Source organism: Delphinus delphis, chromosome 6 (genome assembly GCF_949987515.2).
Source record: "Delphinus delphis chromosome 6, mDelDel1.2, whole genome shotgun sequence".
NCBI lineage: Eukaryota > Metazoa > Chordata > Mammalia > Artiodactyla > Delphinidae > Delphinus > Delphinus delphis.
Window position 1 is genome coordinate 99,372,216 of NC_082688.1, and position 18,157 is coordinate 99,390,372.

General features: G+C 48.2%; 1 protein-coding gene across 3 annotated transcripts in view; it reads left to right on the forward strand.

The window, feature by feature from the left end:
* SLC39A14 (solute carrier family 39 member 14) overlaps positions 1 to 17,114 on the forward strand; it is a 47,946-nt gene extending 30,832 nt beyond the window's left edge. Inside the window, exons 2-9 of one of the 3 annotated variants that reach the window (XM_060015140.1) lie at positions 1,132 to 1,409; positions 3,356 to 3,542; positions 4,368 to 4,537; positions 9,062 to 9,184; positions 9,667 to 9,855; positions 9,973 to 10,180; positions 11,524 to 11,708; positions 13,734 to 17,114. In XM_060015140.1, coding sequence (XP_059871123.1) covers positions 1,146 to 1,409; positions 3,356 to 3,542; positions 4,368 to 4,537; positions 9,062 to 9,184; positions 9,667 to 9,855; positions 9,973 to 10,180; positions 11,524 to 11,708; positions 13,734 to 13,880 — 1,473 coding nt within the window. In that variant the 5' untranslated portion in view covers positions 1,132 to 1,145 and the 3' untranslated portion in view covers positions 13,881 to 17,114. Of the gene's footprint in view, positions 1 to 1,131; positions 1,410 to 3,355; positions 3,543 to 4,367; positions 4,538 to 6,588; positions 6,759 to 9,061; positions 9,185 to 9,666; positions 9,856 to 9,972; positions 10,181 to 11,523; positions 11,709 to 13,733 lie in introns of all 3 variants that reach the window. The other 2 variants (XM_060015141.1, XM_060015142.1) reach the window with 2 other exon arrangements.
* Positions 17,115 to 18,157: the final 1,043 nt, after the last annotated feature.

The following is an 18,157-nucleotide window of genomic DNA, read 5'->3' on the forward strand; positions in this document are numbered from 1 at the left end:
TTTATTATCATATAACTTTTCCAGAGTCATATTATGTATACAGCCCCCAGAAGTATGTTATTCTGTTGTTTAACCTCACTAACATTTGGTTTTATATCTTTTTTAAAAAATGTGTTTTGCTATTTTAATAAGTAGCAAAGTAGCACCCTCCATCTTTTAAATTTGTATTCTTAACAAGCCGGGGAGACTGAGTATTTTTCATGTTGGTTCCCGAATTTAGGTAGTATAGAAATAATCCTTTGGCATGTTTGATGGTGTATAATTTTTCCAGTCTGTTTTTTATCCCCCCTCTTTAAGTGGTGGTGTTCTTTTTTTTTTTAGATTTTCCTTTGGAGAATTTCAAACATATACAAAAGTATAGAGAATAGTATCATGGATTCCCACCTACCCATCACTCATTTCCAACAATTATCAACTCATGCTCAGTCTTGTCTCATCTGTACTCTAATGCAAATATCCACTCCTTGGTTATTTTGAAGCAAATCCCAAGTAAGATATTTAATCCATGATGATTTCAGTATCTCTAAAAAGATAAGGACTTTAAACACCCATAGTTTTTCTGTACTTTTTTCTTTTCAAATTTGGTCAAACCTATTGAATTTGTTTTTTTATCTTCTGTTTCAAAAGAAGGATATTTCTCAAAAGCTAGGCAGAGGCCTTATAGAAGGGGTGAAGGGTCAGTTTTGTTTTTTGTTTTTTGTTTTTTTTTAAATTTTATTTATTTATTTTTGGCTGTGTTGGGTCTTCATTTTTGTGCGTGGGCTTTCTCTAGTTGCGGCGAGCGGGGGCCACTCTTCATCGCGGTGCGTGGGCCTCTCACTGTCGCAGCCTCTCTTGCTGCGGAGCACAGGTTCCAGATACACAGGCTCAGTAGTTGTGGCTCACGGGCCTAGTTGCTCCGCGGCATGTGGGATCTTCCCAGACCAGGGCTCAAACCCGTGTCCCCTGCATTGGCAGGCAGATTCTCAACCACTACACCACCAGGGAAGCCCGAAGGGTCAGTTTTGACACCAACTGGATTCAGAGTCTGAAGAGAGACCCTCCTGTTTGGAGCACAGCTGACGGGTCTGGTGTGGAAGGAGAGGATGGGTGTCCTAAGCCTTGCCCTCACCTGGCCTTCTCCTCTTGCAGCCTCACCTGTCACCATGAAGCTGCTGCACCCAGCCCTCCCCAACTGCCTCCTGCTGGCTCTGCTCGCTGTGTGGACAGCTGCTCCTGAGGCTCATGCTGTGTCCATGGGGACACCCGCCATCAGCGCAGCCTCTTTCTTGCAGAACCTCATGCATCGCTACGGGGAGGGCGACAGCCTCACCCTGCAGCAGCTGAAGGCCCTGCTCAACCACCTGGACGTGGGAGTGGGCCGGGACAACGTCTCCCAGTCCGTGCAGGGACCGAGGAACCTCTCGACGGTAAGGCTCCCTGGCTCTGCCCAGCACCGTCTCTGTCCTTTCAAGGTTCCCAATCTAGTTGGGGGCGGGCGAGCCTTGATGACAGAGCAGAGGGGCCAATTCTTCCCCTGCGGTCGGGATCAGCTAGTCTGAGTCTCCAGCAGCACCTCCCAACCTCCTACATGGGTGTTTTGAAGCCCTTAGCAAAGGGCAGCCATGAAGTAGGAGCTCTCAGCCCTCCAGACCCTTCCTCAGAGCCGCACTGGGATCTCCTGGAACTGCTGGTAAGCTGGAGCTCCCGGGTCAGCTAATATTTCTTATAGAGTTTCTGCAAAGCCCTTTGCCCGTTATCCTAGGTGAGCCTCAAAGTACCTCTACGTGCAGGTGGCAGATCTTCATTATATCCTGTATATACTGAGATACTAAGGGACCCACAGTGAGTTCTGGAGGGACCAGGATTAAGACTCAGGTCTTTTGGCTGCTGGTTCTCTGTTCTGTCTTCCATATCTTCTTGGCTAATCAGAGTCTGAGGCTGTGTGTGGCAGCCAAATATAAGTCAGCCAGCAACGTCTTTGCATATCTACTTTGTTCCCTGTGCTGAGTGTGGTGAGAAATAGAGGAAAATGAGTCATGTTTAGGGAGTTTACTGTTGAGATGGGGAGCTCAGCCAACCAAGAATAGAGTTAACTGATATTCAGATGAAGTGCTAGATGCTGTGGCTTGCATAGTCATTATAGGATTCAGAAATGAGAGAAGCGGGTGAGTGTGCACTAGATGGTCAAGGAAGCTTCTGTGTGGGGTGTCCTGGAGCTTCGCCTTGAAGGAGAGCGGAGTTTGGAGAGACCGAGTCGCTAGGCTGGGGGAGCCATGTGGCGTGTATGCAGAACCACAGGGGCGTGGTGCACGTCTGAGTCGGAGGGGTGGCTGCCTTGGGGGGCTCATGCAGCCTGACCCCAGAGGCCTCCCGGCTCAGCAGCAGGATCTTGGGGTCACTGAGTCCAGCCCCCAGCATTTTTTTTTTTTAAGATTTTTTTGATGTGGACCATTTTTAAAGTCTTTATTGAATTTGTTACAGTATTGCTTCAGTTTTGTTTTTTGGTTTTCTGGCCGCGAGGCATATGGGATCCCAGCCTCCCTGACCAGGGATTGAACCCGCACCCCCTGCATTGGAAAGCGAAGTCTTAACCACTGGACCCCATGGAAGTACCAGGCCCAGAAACCCTCACTCGTCGGCACTCCCAGCGGGCTGGTTCCCTCAGAGACAGAGCCACGTAAAACCAAACTCAGCGAAAGGCTGACGTGTAACTGTTTAATTAGAAGTAGAATGGCAGTGTTTCATGGGAACGGTGTGTGAGAACCACTTAACCTGATGCTTCCCAAGGGAACTCAGAGCTCATGCCCACTGGGCAGCCCACACTTGCTCCATGGCAGACCCTGAGTCTTCAGATTTCCCCCGCTTCCTTTCCCAATCTCCGCCAACACATCCTGCAGTCTGGGGACGTTACTGTATATGGTCCAGGAGACTGCTGTTCCTCTTAGACACCTGTGCTCAATAGCTCTGGAGAAGTATGTGAAATCTGCATTTTACTGTCATAGCTCCCTGGGCTGTTTTAATGTGGCCAGATTTGGTATCTGGGAGAAGCTGTATCTTCAGGTATGCACATAGAGGTATGTTCCCCAGAAGCCACACCCTGGTCATAATGATTGGAATTCGGTTGCTCCCAGAACTTCTAGGTAGCCATTTGCAGATGGGTGAGTGGAAGGTATGTATGGGTGGCTGATCTCTAAGATTACTTATCAGTCTTTCAAGTTTAGGGCCGACTTTGCTCTCATCCTTGGACGTTAGTCTGCAGGTTCCGTGAAATTTGGACAGTTGCATCTTCTGTTTTCCGTCTTGGAAGGCTCATCAGGGGCAAGGTGTGACTTTGGGTCCTAAGAAGCTTTCTGCCCCTCCCACTTGGTTTCAGTGCTTCAGTTCTGGAGACCTCTTTGCTGCCCACAACCTCAGCGACCAGTTGCGGATTGGGGGGCGTGAGTTCCAGGAGTTCTGCCCCACCATCCTCCAGCAGCTGGATTCCCGGGCCTGCTCCTCCGAGAACCAGGAGAATGAGGAGAACGAGCAGACAGAAGAGGGGAGGCCCAGCTCAGTTGAAGGTGAGCCAGCACGGGAAGGCAGGGCCTGGTGTCCGTGCTTGTCTGCATGAGGACCGCTGGGCTGATCAGATAGAGCTGCCCGCTGAATGTTTGACCGGTTATCATCCTCTTATCATCGTTGGGAGGGGCGAGTTAGAGTAATGACTATACCGGTATCTCCTGTACTCCCAAGACCGGTCCAGCACATTGCCAGGCCGGGCAGCGTGGCTGGTGAGCGTTCCGTCGTGGGGCTTTTGGACCAGCCTCGAGGTGCTCTTTTTGGTCACTTTTCCGTTTTGGTTTTCATTAAACTACCAGGGGGCCAACACCTTGATTTTTGAGTTTAGCATTTAAGGCCTTTCACAGTCTGCCCTCGGCCCACTTCATCCACTTCACCCTCCTCCCCCTCCCCTGCCTGGTACCCCTGCTCCAGCCGCAGTGGTTCACCGTGGCCTGTGTGTGCACACGGCTCCCTTGGGCCTGGATCGACCTTCTGCAATCCTGTCGTGCTGGTGTGAGCAGCCTGGCACTTGGTACCTAGCATGTGCCACCTGTGTCACACCCCACGTCGTTTCCTGCTGTCGTTATTTAACTCCTGTGGTCTATAGCCTTTCATCTGCCCCTCCATCTGAAAGGTAAGCTGCTTTTGGATAGCAGCTTTGGTGTATATTTTTAGGCTTCTCCACAGCACCCAGCAAGAGGTGGACTCAACAAGCATTTACTGATGGGTTGGCAGATCTCTTTCTGCCCCGATTGCCGCTGAGTTCAGAACGGGCTGCCCCCCGGCAGCAAGAGTACCTCCACCCTCAGTAATGGAGGCCCTCGTCTGTTCTTGTTCCTCCACAGTGTGGGGCTTTGGTTTCCTCAGTGTCTCACTGATTAACCTGGCCTCTCTCCTGGGAGTCCTCGTCCTGCCGTGCACGGAGAAAGCGTTTTTCAGCCGTGTGCTCACTTACTTCATCGCCCTGTCCATTGGAACGCTGCTCTCTAACGCGCTCTTCCAGCTCATCCCAGAGGTGCAGTAGAAAAGAAACGTGCGCGTCCTGTCTCCCTGGGGCGTCCCCGCCCCGACCCTGTGCTCCAAGGCACCTGACAGCCGCCACCTGAAACATTAACTTCTTCCTCATGTCAAGGGGTGCAATGACTTCTGCCTCTGGATCTCAAGGGCCTCCTCTCACTCCTGGGGCACCCAGGTTTGCCTCTGGCCTCTTCAGGGGATGTCAGATGCAAGGCTCTCAGCACGTGTCCCCCATGCTGGGGACCTGTCAGCCTCCTTCCCTAAGGAAGGAGGTGCCTTTCCTAAACCCTGTCGGCAGGACTGGAAAGGAAAGCAGCCGGTGGTGGCTGTCCCTGCCCTTGGTCCTCCAGACCCCCTCTGTTCTAAGTAGAGGACCTGGCCGTACTCAGGTGTGGCCACCAAGAGATGATCCACCTGGAATGAAGTGGAAGGAAAGAGGTTACCGACTGAAAAGTTGTATTGACCTAAAAAGTACGTGATCCTTTTTTTTTTTAAGCAGGCCCTAATCCACAGTATAGAGGGCCAAACATAGAATCAAGACTATTTAATGAAAAAAGCGAAATCAAAATTACCAAATAAAGGAAAGGGACCCACCGTCCTTCACACCTTGCATCTTGACTTTTTCCTGATAGGACTGACTTCCTGGCACCCTTACTTGACTGTTCTGAAATGTTTGTTGATTTTGTTCTTTAATTGTAACCACTGAGGAGCTAAAAAAAATAAGACCCAAGGTGACAGTCTGCCCACCTGTCAGCTCAGGCAAGGACGTGCAGTGGGGCGATGGGTGATGTGTGGACCTTCTTTGGGAATGTAATGGCCGCCTTCCATAGGCAGCTGCCTGGCCTTTCCAGTCAAAAGACTCTACGGGATGCCTATCCTTGCCTTGCCTGTTCCCTCTTCATGATGAGGAGAGAAATCTGGTTTAAGGTGAACCATCTTGATGCTATGTCAGAATTCCACATGAATCTAGCAAGCACTTCTCAGGGCAGGCCTCATCTTGGGCTACTTTTTTTTCGGCTCCAGAAATTAAATTTATTAATTTTTTTTCAAGATTGGAAATGAAATGCTGTGTTGCCTGTTGAATGGGAATACAATAATGGTACATACTCCGCCCCTGGGCTCACAGGGGAGGCCTCATCCTGGCTCACTTTTGTCCTGCCCGGAGTGTGTGACACTGGGAAATGGTAGAGGAAATATTTTTTGACGGGTGATCTTGGAACTCTGTTCTCTACACTGCAGCCCTCTCAAAGCAAATGGAAACAAACAAATAAAGCAAAACCTGAGGGAGTTCCCTGGTGGCCTAGTGGTTAAGATTCCAGGTTTCCTGTGCCATGGCCCAGGTTCAGTCCCTGGTCGGGGAACTGAGATCCTGCAAGTTTCGGGGCATAACCGAAAACAAAAAGAAAAAACAAAACAAGGTCATAGGAAAAAAACAAAACCTGAGATGTTAAGAGAATGGATTTTGTGGCCATCGGGCCTTACTTGTCCGTCCCTTCTGCCCTGCACAGAGCAGACCAGGTGTGGGGAGTGTCCCATGTGCCTGCATAGCGAGGGTCAGACGTGCCAACACGGCAGCCCAGTGATCTGTCGGTCTCTTCCCCTTGCTCTGGTTTCCTGTTCCCTAGAGCTCTCGAGTCCAAAGTCTGCTAGGCAGCCCCTGGCTAGGCCTGAGCACACCTCGGCTACAGGCCAAGGCAGGACCTGCCCTGCCAGGCACAGCAGCTAGCAGGTGGGACTCAGCAGCCACCAGGCAGCAGGGGCGAGAGACGCGGGGTTCCAAGGCCACCGCGAGTTCCTCCCCGTTTCTCCTGAGCCGATTGAAGGAAATTTCATTGGACTTGAATCACTAACAAATGTTCTGTTTCTCTCTCCCTCCCTGCTTGTCTCTCTGATTTTTCTTGTTTTGCCTCCTTTGTTAATATCCACCAAAACCCCCTCCCACTCTACCTCCCGCCCTCTCCACCTCTCTCCCTGAATGGTGGCTGCCGTGCCGTGGGGCGTTTGCCCTTGTCCCTGTCCTGGGTGGGGCTGGCTCCCCCTCCCCGGCAGTCTGGGGGTACGGTCTCCTCTGTGTGACCGTCATCTCCCTCTGCTCCCTGATGGGGGCCAGCGTGGTGCCCTTCATGAAGAAGACTTTTTACAAGAGGCTGCTGCTCTACTTCATAGCTCTGGCGATTGGAACCCTCTACTCCAACGCCCTCTTCCAGCTCATCCCCGAGGTATGGCAAGCTAGGGCCCTTGCACAGGAGCACGCCGCCTCCTGGGGGATGGCGGGACACAGTGGGCGGGCCCTCCATCTCCACAGAAGGCCTAGAGAGGAGGTCCTCTCCTTTTGGAAAGTGAAGCTACTAGGATGTAGGCACGAGCGAGGAGAGGCAGCTTAGAGAAGGCTTTGAGAGCTGGTTCAAATCCCAGCTCCACCGGCCACAAGTTCTGTGCCCTTGGGCAAGTCACCTGACCTCTCTGTCCTTCCGTTTCCTCATACGTAAAACGGGAAGAATAAAAAGGGTGGACCTCAGGGTGATGCCGTGAGGGTTACGTGAGTTAATGTTTCTTAAACACCTGGTGCTCGCTATCTGTTGGGTAAACAGAGGTAGTGTAGTTAGGTCACGTTATGGCTCCCAATTTGGAGCTTTTGGCCCCAAAAACAGAATCCGTAGGTCTCAATGAAAAGCTCACTTCTCCTCAGTAGGACATTAAATTCTAAAGACAACCTGTCTTTTTTTTTTTTTTTGGTACGTGGGCCTCTCACCGTTGTGGCCTCTCCCGTTGCGGAGCACAGGCTCCGGACGCGCAGGCTCAGCGGCCATAGCTCACGGGCCCAGCCGCTCCGCGGCATGTGGGATCTTCCCGGACCGGGGCACGAACCCGTGTCCCCTGCATTGGCAGGCGGACTCTCAACCACTGCGCTACCAGGGAAGCCCGACAACCTGTCTTTTGCATCAGAAAATAAGCTAGAGAGGTATGAGGATTAAATAACGAGCTCCTAATCCATGGAAGGGCCTTTATATAATAGGTGCGCAGTAAAGTTTTGCTGTTGGCAAAATAAAAAAAAAAAGAAGAAGAAGAAAAGAAAGAAAATAAGCTGGAGAGAACCCACCAGTCTGGCCTCACACATGTTGATGGTACCTTTGCCCCTTCGCCTGGGCTAACCAGGAAACCCTCCATGAGAGAGGAGGAGCCCAGTGTTTGTAAGGCTTATTAGCAGGGCCTTGGAGGAGTTTCTCATCCCATGTGGTCTCTGCGTAGACCTGCTGATGGCAGGAATCCTGAGGCACTACACTGGGTAGTCTGACGGGCCTGGATGAGCCAGAGGTGAAGCAGAAAGATGACGCCCCGGGCTCCTTAGAGCACTTTGTTTTCCAAGATGCGGTTTTGTGTTTTCTGAGTTGATCCTTAGATCACCTCTGTGATGTGTAGGAAACAAGGAATGTTGTACCCATTTAACAGATACAGAATCTGACCTGCACAAGAGCTCGTATCTTAGTGCTTTTTGTGGAGAACTGTTAGTTGCCTCTTTCCACCTCACTTTTCCGTAAGATGATTGGACTCTCCTGGAAAGTTGGCCGGAATGAGTAATTTCTATTCTAGAACTTGACTTTTAATGTCTCTTAGAAAACTACCCTAAGAGATTGCATTTCGTCCCTTTAAAATAGAAAAGACAAACACTTAGCTTTAAAGCAGCCCGGAGTTCCTGGTACTGGTGGTCTTTTATCTGGGACCTATTCACGAGAAGGCTGGCGTTTATTCGAGAGGCCCATTTCCTATCAGAAAACTTAGGAGCAGGTCAGCAGACACTTTCCCAAGGGCCCCCCCGCACAAGTCAGGAGCATCACTGAGAATGGAATTCTCCTCATTTCTACTCCTATCTGCTTCCCAATGGATTCTTTTTTTTTTTTTCCTTCTTTCTTTTGGCCATAGTAAGTGAAGTTTCCAGAAACCAAGACAAAACCCCCAAAATTGACACGTGCAGTCACACAGTCTGCTTTCTTGGCTTTGTGGTCACTGGGAGGTCTGCGGTCAGAAAGATGCCGCAATTCTCACTATTTAACTGGAGAAAGGATTTCCCATTTTAGAAAGTATAACTGTACCATCTCCCTGTGTGTTTACAGGCAGATCAGCCAGGAACGCTATATAACGATGAAAACAAACACGAGTGTCTCCTCCTTAAAGATGGAATCTGCCGGCAGAGTCTGTCCTTGTAGCAAAGCTCCAGGAGAAGTGAAGACAGAGTCCTCATTAAAAGTAGAAAGGCCACATCCAAGGCTGTTCTTCCTGAGAGTAAAATTCTAAAGACGATCTGTCTTTTGCATCAGCAAATAAGCTAGAGAGAACCCAGCGGGTCTGGTGATGTGACATTAGGGAAACATCGAGGGTTAGATTTTTGCTGGAAAGGGATTGAGTACATGGCAGAGTTGTCCCGGTCTCTTCCTTTCCTAGAGTCAAGTGGTTAAAGAGATGAGAGGGGACCAGTGAAGATTTTCTATATTCTTAAACTCATTTTGTTTTCTTGGATCCACAGGCTTTTGGTTTCAACCCTCTGGAAGATTATTATGTCTCCAAGTCTGCAGTGGTGTTTGGGGGCTTTTATCTCTTCTTTTTCACAGAGAAGGTCTTGAAGATGCTTCTTAAGCAGAAAAATGAGGTGAGGCCTAATCGTTGGTAAAAGAAGCGCCTCTAGGGAGAGCATCCATCTCAGAACTGTGTCCGGTGGTGGTGTTACCTCAGTGCCAACCCAGTGAGCTTACCTGGATCCTCCCGCCATGGATTCAAACCCACAAACTATTTCATGAGTAGATGTCTCACTTCACCTCGGGAGGGTATTAGCAGTGGGTGAGGGCGAATCATTAGCCATTGCGAGGAGCAGCTGTAAATGTTCTTTGCTGTGCCTCCTGGCAGGGATGAGTGTTGGCCCTGAGGTCCCTCCTCTGAGATCCGTCCCGTGGCAGCACCACGTGCCCTTCGATTCAGCTTTCTCCAACACCTTGCCCTAGGTTTCTGTCCTATTGCCTACTTGTGTTTTCTTGGATGGTGGGAGTGAGGTCTTCCCGGTGCTTGGAGCTCCTGCCGGGTGGGTGGTTTTGGTGAGTGTTGCACTGACCCGACCCCTCCCTGTGGTCCCTCCAGCATCATCACGGACACAGCCATTATGCCTCTGAGACGCTCCCTTCCCAGAAGGACCAGGAGGAGGGGGTGACGGAGAAGCTGCAGAACGGGGATCTGGACCACATGATTTCTCAGCGCTGCAGTGGCGAGCTGGATGGGAAGGCCCCTGTGATGGACGAGAAGGTCATCGTGGGCTCCCTCTCTGTCCAGGTCAGTGGGCCATCCACTGCTGGGGGGGCAGGGGCCCTTAAGTGGTAATGGCCTTGATGACTCGGGCCTACCCTGAAGGTCCGTCGTCCACCCTTTGACAGGGGGGCTTTCTTGCAGGACCTGCAGGCCTCCCAGAGCGCCTGTTACTGGCTGAAAGGTGTCCGCTACTCTGACATTGGCACACTGGCCTGGATGATCACCCTGAGCGACGGCCTCCATAACTTCATCGATGGCCTGGCTATTGGTGCCTCCTTCACCGTGTCTGTCTTCCAAGGCATCAGCACCTCGGTGGCCATCCTCTGCGAGGAGTTCCCACACGAGCTAGGTAAGTGTGCTCACACCCCGCCCCCCAGCCCCTTCCGCATGTGCCGACTCCTCCCCCCACTTCAGAACACACATTATGATTAATGAACACATTTTCTATGCTATGTGAAATCAAACCACTAATTCTCAACAGCTGAGTTAATAATTGAAAATTGATCATTGGACGGGACTTCCCTGGCTTTCTAATGGTTAAGATTCCACGCTTCCACTGCAGGGGGCACGGGTTCGATCCCTGGTCAGGGAGCTAAGATCCCGCATGCTGCACAGCATGGCGAAAGAAAGAGAGAGAGAGAGAGAGAGAGAGAGGGAGGGAGGGAGGAAGGAAGGAAGGAAGAAAGAAAATTGATCATTGGAAATGATGGCATTTTTTACTGGGATGGTTGTTTCCCCATAGTCCCATAACCTGTGGCTGTTTCCTCACCTCTACACTGGGCTTAATACTGGTACCTACCTCATTGATTCATCGTAAAAAGCAAAAGGAAAAAATAGTGAAAAGGACTTACTGCGTGCCGTACGCTATTCTAAGTGCTCAATATAGGTTATCTCTTACATCCTATTAATCTTCCAAAGGCTGAGATGTATGTTAGAAGTCTGGTGGGTAGAAGAAATAGATGAACCAGGGGCTGGAAGGTCCTTGGTTTTATCAGAGGGAGAGTGTAAAAAGCCTAGACTTTTTGAAGGCTCAGACACTCAAGGTCATGTCCTGGCTTTGCCATTTATTGGCTTGTGACTGGGCAAATTACTATTTCTCTCGGTCTCAATTTTGTTTTCGAAAAATACCATTCATTACAGTTTTGAGGAAGGAAGCTCCTTCTGTTTCACCATCAATCAAAAGAGAAATGAGGGCTTCCCTGGTGGCGCAGTGGTTGAGAGTCCGCCTGCCGATGCAGGGGACACGGGTTCGTGCCCCGGTCCGGGAAGATCCCACATGCCGCGGAGCGGCTGGGCCCGTGAGCCATGGCCGCTGAGCCTGTGCGTCCGGAACCTGTGCTCCGCAACGGGAGAGGCCACAACAGTGAGAGGCCCGCGGACTGCAAAAAGAAAAAAAAGAAAGAAAAGAGAGAAATGAGGCCATTGCTAGATGGTTTTCTCTTTTGAAAATCCTGTGCATTGTTTTCAGCCTCTAGGCTGGTTGTACGCTCCCAGCCTCACAGATGGAGACAGCTCCTCGGCGTGGTGGTGAAGGGGGCCCTAGTCTTGTCACCGTGATCTCCAGTCTGGGGCCATCTTGATTTTCACCCACACTCCATCCAGCGTTTAAGCATGTCCTCATCAAGCTGTGTGTCCCACGACCTAGTATGAATCTTCTGTCCACACCCTCCCCTCTTGTTGTCCCCACCATAGGAGACTTTGTCATCCTGCTCAATGCCGGCATGAGTATCCAGCAGGCTCTCTTCTTCAACTTCCTCTCTGCCTGCTGCTGTTACGTGGGCCTGGCCTTCGGCATCTTAGCTGGCAGCCACTTCTCTGCCAACTGGATCTTTGCCCTGGCTGGAGGAATGTTCTTGTATATTTCTCTGGCTGATATGGTAAGTCTTCCATAGTTTTAATGCCTTGTAGGCAAAACTGGATCGGGTTATGAAATTCGTTGGATTGGGAGGACAGCTAAGGGGCATTAGTTAGTTTTTTTGTTTTTAAAATTTATTTATTTATTTATTTATTTTTGGCTGCATTGGGTCTTTGTTGCTGTGCGCGGGCTTTCTCTAGCTGCGGCGAGCGGGGGCTACTCTTTGTTGCGGTGCGCAGGCTTCTTGTTGCAGTGGCTTCTCTTGTTGTGGAGCACGGGCTCTAGGCACGCGGGCCCTAGAGTGTGGGGGCTCAGTAGTTGTGGCTCGTGGGCTCTAGAGCTCAGGCTCAGAGGTTGTGGCACACGGGCTTAGTTGCTCCATGGCATGTGGATCTTCCCGGACCAGGGATCGAACCTGTGTCCGCTGCATTGGCAGGTGGATTCTTAACCGCTGCGCCACCAATAATAACTTTATTGAGGAATCAAGTCACATGCCACACGATTTGTAAATAAAAGTGTACTGTTCAATGCCTTTTAAGGGGACATTAGATTTCAAAGGATGAAAGGCCTATGTTCCTTTAGCATATGTCCTTAAAGAAAATGATGTATCTCAACTCCGGGGTCCTTACTTTAAGTATTACAGAATAGAGACTTATAGATAAAGAATGGGGAAGGGAGGGAAGGAAGGGAGAGGAAATTACCCATAATTATTCTCCCCCAAAATAACAACACTTGGGTTTGTTTCTTTTTCATCTCAATGCATTGTGTTTGTTTTTAAATAACTCTAATCACATGGAGTACACAATTTTATGTCCTGGTTTCTTTTTTTTTTTTTTTTTTACTTACTACATCCTAGACATTTTTCATGTTGCATACTCTTTAAAAGCATCCTTTTCTCATTATCAGTAGTATTTGGTGAGGGGATTTACCTTCTCCAGAACAAGAATTGCTGGTTCAGAAGGGATGCGTGGTTTGAGGTTTTAATATGTATCGCCAAATTGCTTTCTAAAAAGCTTACCCTCCTTTAATTTACATCATTAGCGGTGTCTGAAAGTGTACATCGTACCCGCTAACGTTTGGTATAACCGTTTAAGTAGTTTTGCGTTTGCTAGTTTAATACCTGATTTGTTGCATCTTTAAAACTAACAAGGTTGATTTCCTTCCTTGTTGGCATGACGGTTCTTTGGCAGGTTTGCATGAATTATTTTCCATATCCTCGGAAAGCAGTTTTTTGTTTTTGTTTAATATTTATTTATTTATTTGGTCATGCTGGGTCTTAAGTTGCAGCAAGCGGGCTCCTTAGCTGTGACATGTGGGATCTAGTTCCCTGACCAGGGAACGAACCTGGGCCCCCTGCACTGGGAGCACAGAGTCTTAACCACTGCGCCAGCAGAGCAGTCCCGGAAAGTAGTATTTTTGATGAGATGATGAGAGCACTGACCACCATGGTCCATCCTCAGCCCATGGAAACATCTTAGATTCTCTCCTCCGGTGGGTGGCCCTCCCTGGGGTTAGGGTATTTTTGTCACCTGCCTTGCTGGCCAGCAGCAAGAGGCCTTGAGTCACGGCAATGCTTAGTTCCATTCTCTGGCCCCTTACATGGTTGCTGAGTTTCCCAAACAAGCGACAACATTCTGATAGCAAAAAGACCTTTTGATGTGTTTTTAAAGATCACAGTAATTTTTAGCAGAGTGGTTATTTTTAGTCCGCATCTAAACACATCCAGGGTTACATGCACGTGTCGTACTTTGTTTCACTTCCATAGCTGTAAAGTAGTGGTAACCACCTTGGAGAAAGGCTCTAATGTTTAAGTTCTAGAAGTTAGTGCTGTTGATTTTCTTTGTAAACCAATCGTATATTATATATCTTAATTATAACTATTATAATCATATATTTATACTAATGATTGTGGTAGCCTTATAATGCAAAAATATAATAATAGTAAATGTTGTAATAATTGTTAGGTAATATACATATGACTGAATTGTCCTGCACTTAAAGGTTAAGAAAGGAACTGCAGCTCTCGTGTTTTTTTCTTCTTCCCCAGTTCCCTGAGATGAACGAGGTCTGCCAAGAGGATGAAAGGAACGGCAGTGTCTTGATCCCCTTTGTCATCCAGAACGTGGGCCTCTTGACTGGTTTCAGCATCATGCTGGTCCTCACTATGTATTCGGGACAGATCCAGATCGGGTAGGGCCCTGCCAGGAGCCGGCGGGGTTGGCAGTCGGGCCCTTGGCCGCTGATCCCTGGCCCAAGGACTCCTCATCCAGGAAGCACCTCGGAAGAGGCAGTTCTATTAAAAACTGTGACATGGAGACTGTATCCCTGCATTCAAATGTTAGCTGTTTTTAAAATGCTGTATCCTAGGAATAAGCTGCCCTGGTAACCAGCCTCTAGGTAGTGCCTCTCCCCCTTTCCTCTTCTTTCTCAGAGTGATTCTGGAACTGAATGCAGCTTAAAAGACAAGACTAACTTTTTTCTCTGGTTGCCCTGGCCTCTTTCTCTTCCAACCAGCACTGAGACCTTCTGAATCCTTTGCCCGACAATGCAAAAAGATAGCCAGGGCTCACAACTTGGCTAGAAATATCAGGAGGTGAATCTATAGTTTGGGGCCCACAAATCTGAATGTGTTTCCTCGGCCTCAAGGTGACCCATTTTTAAGCGAATCCGCCTATTTTTACAGAAAAGGTATAGAAGACAGGAATCCCTCTTATTCTTTCAAAATCTGTTCAGTTGCCTATTCTTTCAAAGAGAACTGAAAGCTGGAAACAGATGAGAAGGGCGGGAGGGAGAGGCAAGGATCACCCTGAGATGGGGGTGTGTGTCTTGTCAGGGTGGTTACCTGTTCCCTCTGGGATGCTTGGCACCGGTTCTGCACCTGGTGTTTCGTGGCCGTCCAGGTGAGCCAGCAGGTAGGTTCTGTTGCCTGAACCTCCCCTCCTTTTGGATGAACACTGGCAGACTGGAGGGCAGAGAAGAGAGACCTGTGAGAAATCCGTTGGCTTTGCTGTGATTTCCACCCCCATCTCCCGGGAGACTCCCTGGAGGCACATTCTAAGCACATTGACGGTGCCCGTGTCAGAGGGCAGACTGCACAGATTTACCTCCCTGGTCAACAGTTGTGCTGACAGGTGGCAAGCTGACCTACAGAATTGGAGTGCAGCTTGTGGTCTTCTTGACAAGGGTAATCAGAAACGGAATCAGCGCAGGCAACATTTAGGGTTTACTGATTCCATAAGTAACAGTGATAGAACTCTGAGATGGAAGATCCAGAGCTTGGATTGGGGGCATCCCTGGGGTTTGCAGAATAGAGGACCCATGGGTTCTGCTGCACCGTCTGGGGTTCCCCCTTTCTCCCTCACCCCGAACAAGCGAGGGCGAATCCTGTATTGAACTGAATAGGAATTGCTCTAACTCTCTTCAGAAAAACGGACTGATAGACTTGTGTGTGAGACCGTAGGCCAGCCGCCGGCCCTGTGGAGCCCTCTCCTCAGAGCTCTGGCTTCGAGGGGAGCTAATCTCCAGGTTCACTAGGTGAATTGCTTTATTATTATCATATTGATAATGTGAGATTCTTTAGCCACTCTGGGGAGCCGACCTCTCCTGAAGCCTTCCTCAGTGGTGCCCACAGTCGCAGCCCAGGGGCTGTGTTCGCAAACCGACTTGTGCATGTGGCTGACGAGTCCTGGTCCGTCACCACCACCCATTAGTTTTTCCGTTCTGACAGGAAAACTTTCCATTCTACGGTAGTTAAAAGCAGCATCTACTCTGGCTTTTTTCCCCTCCCCGCCTCCCCCCACCCCTTGGGAAACATCCGTCAAACCAGGACTATTCTTGAAAAGAACATGAGTGGGAAAACCGCCGGTGATGCTTTATACGTTTTTCTCATCTTGCCTGTTGACTTTGATAGATTTGAGAATGGGCAGAAGAAGGAGGAAAACTCAGTTCTCACGATTCTAGGTGAACTATCAGGACAGACTCCTGGTAGGATTATGGTCCAGTTTTTACCAAAGAACCAATTCCTTGAATGTTGGGATCTAACTTTTTATATTGTCATTATTATTGTCATTGTTACTGTTTTAAAACTATTCTTTGTCTTTTCTGTTTGATTTCCCTCAAACTGCTTTCAGGAGCTAGCAGGAAATAACTCAAACCTTAGGACTTCAGAAGATTTTGCTTCCCTTAATTCACATGGATGTATTAAATTTATAATTTTAGCATCCCCTATAGATCTGTCATTCCTTACAAATACTATTATTCTTGGAGTAGAATCCTAAGTAAGAGTTAGTGGGTTTCTAGTTTTAGGAGAAGAGCTCAAAAATGTAACCTTGAGCAAATTAAAAACTAAAATACGAAGTAGCAGGGTGCCCTCCCTTCTCATGCACACCTATATTAAGAGCTAACTTTCCTTTCACAGACAGCTGCCTCAAAGGGAAATTCTCTTCAAACTAATTGGTCCAGAGGCCAGTCCTACTTTGAGCTTAGGGGTGGAGACACTGAAATCGTGCAACTGATTATGTGTTGCCATTGGCAACAGATTTTCCTCAATTGAAAATGTGGCCATTTCTTTTTGAAGTGTTGGATTTGCTGTTTTAAGCATTTGTACATATTAGAAGTCTGAGGAATATCGAGTTCTGAGGACCTTTTTCACCTCTGGCATTAGCATCTTCACCCTCCCTTTCCCTGCGTGGACCGGCTCCCATTAAGGATAACAAGGAAAGTATGTGTCACGTGCAGGAGCAGTGACCCAGGAGCAGGGGTTCTGCTGCTTCTCACCCTCACCCTGGCTTGCAGGTTGCCTTCTGTCCTTGCCCAAAGGTTTTTTGTGTCTAGTGTCAACTTAGGTCTTTCCTTCATTGGTCCTTCACCCTGGGTTTTAAAAAGAAGCCTTCTCTGTTCGAGTATCCTAAGACCTGTTTTTAGTAAGTCCTCTTCCACATGGTAATGTGGAGATGGTAATATGGTAATATGTTGGAAATCTGCTTAAAAAACGAAAAGTTGGGCTTCCCTGGTGGTGCAGTGGTTGGGAGTCCGCCTGCCGATGCAGGGGGCACCGGTTCGTGCCCCGGACCGGGAGGATCCCGCGTGCCGTGGAGCGGCTGGGCCCGTGAGCCATGGCCGCTGAGCCTGCGCGTCCGGAGCCTGTGCTCCGCAACGGGAGAGGCCACAACAGTGAGAAGCCTGCGTACCGCAAAAAAAAAAAACAAAAACGAAAAGTTGTCTGATTTTTGCAAAAGAGAGAGGTTAGATTTTTATTATTCATATTTCCTTTTACAGTTCTGCAATTCCATCACAGTATTTTTTTAAATAACTCAGGTGTTATGAGGATAAATTAGAAAAAAAATAAGTTATGTGGACTGTAAATGTTTTTATTTGTAAGATTCTATAAATAAAGCTATATTCTGTAACTGTTGAATCGCAAGTGTCATCTTTGGCAATAACGTGGGTGTAATGAAGACTGTTGAACACAAGATGGGGGTGGTGTCTTGCTAACTTATAAAGCTTCATTTTACTGGTCCAGCTTACATTTGGAGAGGGGTTTTAGAAGGAACCTCAGAGAGCATAACATACTCACTTTAAATGATTAACTTATCTTTTAATGGGGCCCATGACTTCATCAGTGATGGAAGAACTGTGGTGTTTCCTAAGAAGAGCTTTCTGTCACACTGTTTTCACTTGTATAAATCCATGATTTGAAACTTGGAGAGTACACTTGGTTCATTTAAACCACATCTCCTGTATGTCTTACAGGGAAACGTTCTGTCCTGAGACTTAAAATAAAATTCTAAACCTGTTCTTATTCCAATTCATTCAAAGGGCCAGGGATCTGTTTATCTTCGACCACAAAAACGAGCAGTGGAGTAAAAGAATTGATGCCATTTTATTAATACATACATTAGAGATTCCCAAATGCCTGTTGGTCAGTCCTCCCATTTTTTTAAAACTCAAGAATAATATATTAAGTGGCTCCTGTTGGTATTTTAAATTTCATTAAGTAGCTACTATATTGGACTAATGTCTGCTACAGCTGTTCAAAATGATAGTCACTCTGTGGTTCGGCTTGTGCCACCTCTGGAGAGGCTGGGATTAGTGCCTCCCTGTTCACACCTCAGTTACTGGACTTGCACTGTAATCGCTCTTGTTCTTTATAAACTGAGTTCCTTCTGGGTAGAGGCTATATACCTGGTTTATTTCTGTGATACCAGCACCTGCCACACAGAAAGAATGAATGAAAAGACGAAATGAAATGCCTGCAAGTTCTGTGTTGATGGAAGGGCTCCTTTTCCACTGGCAGCAGTTCCTGTTGTGTTTTCCTGTCTTTGGTGCTGGTTTTGCTAATGCCTTGTTTCCTGGTCCTTCTTTATTTAGAAACAGAAATTTGAGAGGTGAATTTGTGGCCAGTATAGAATAGAGCTAAGCAGAGTAAACAGGTCACTAAGAAGATTAAAACTTTGATCTCAGCCATCTCTT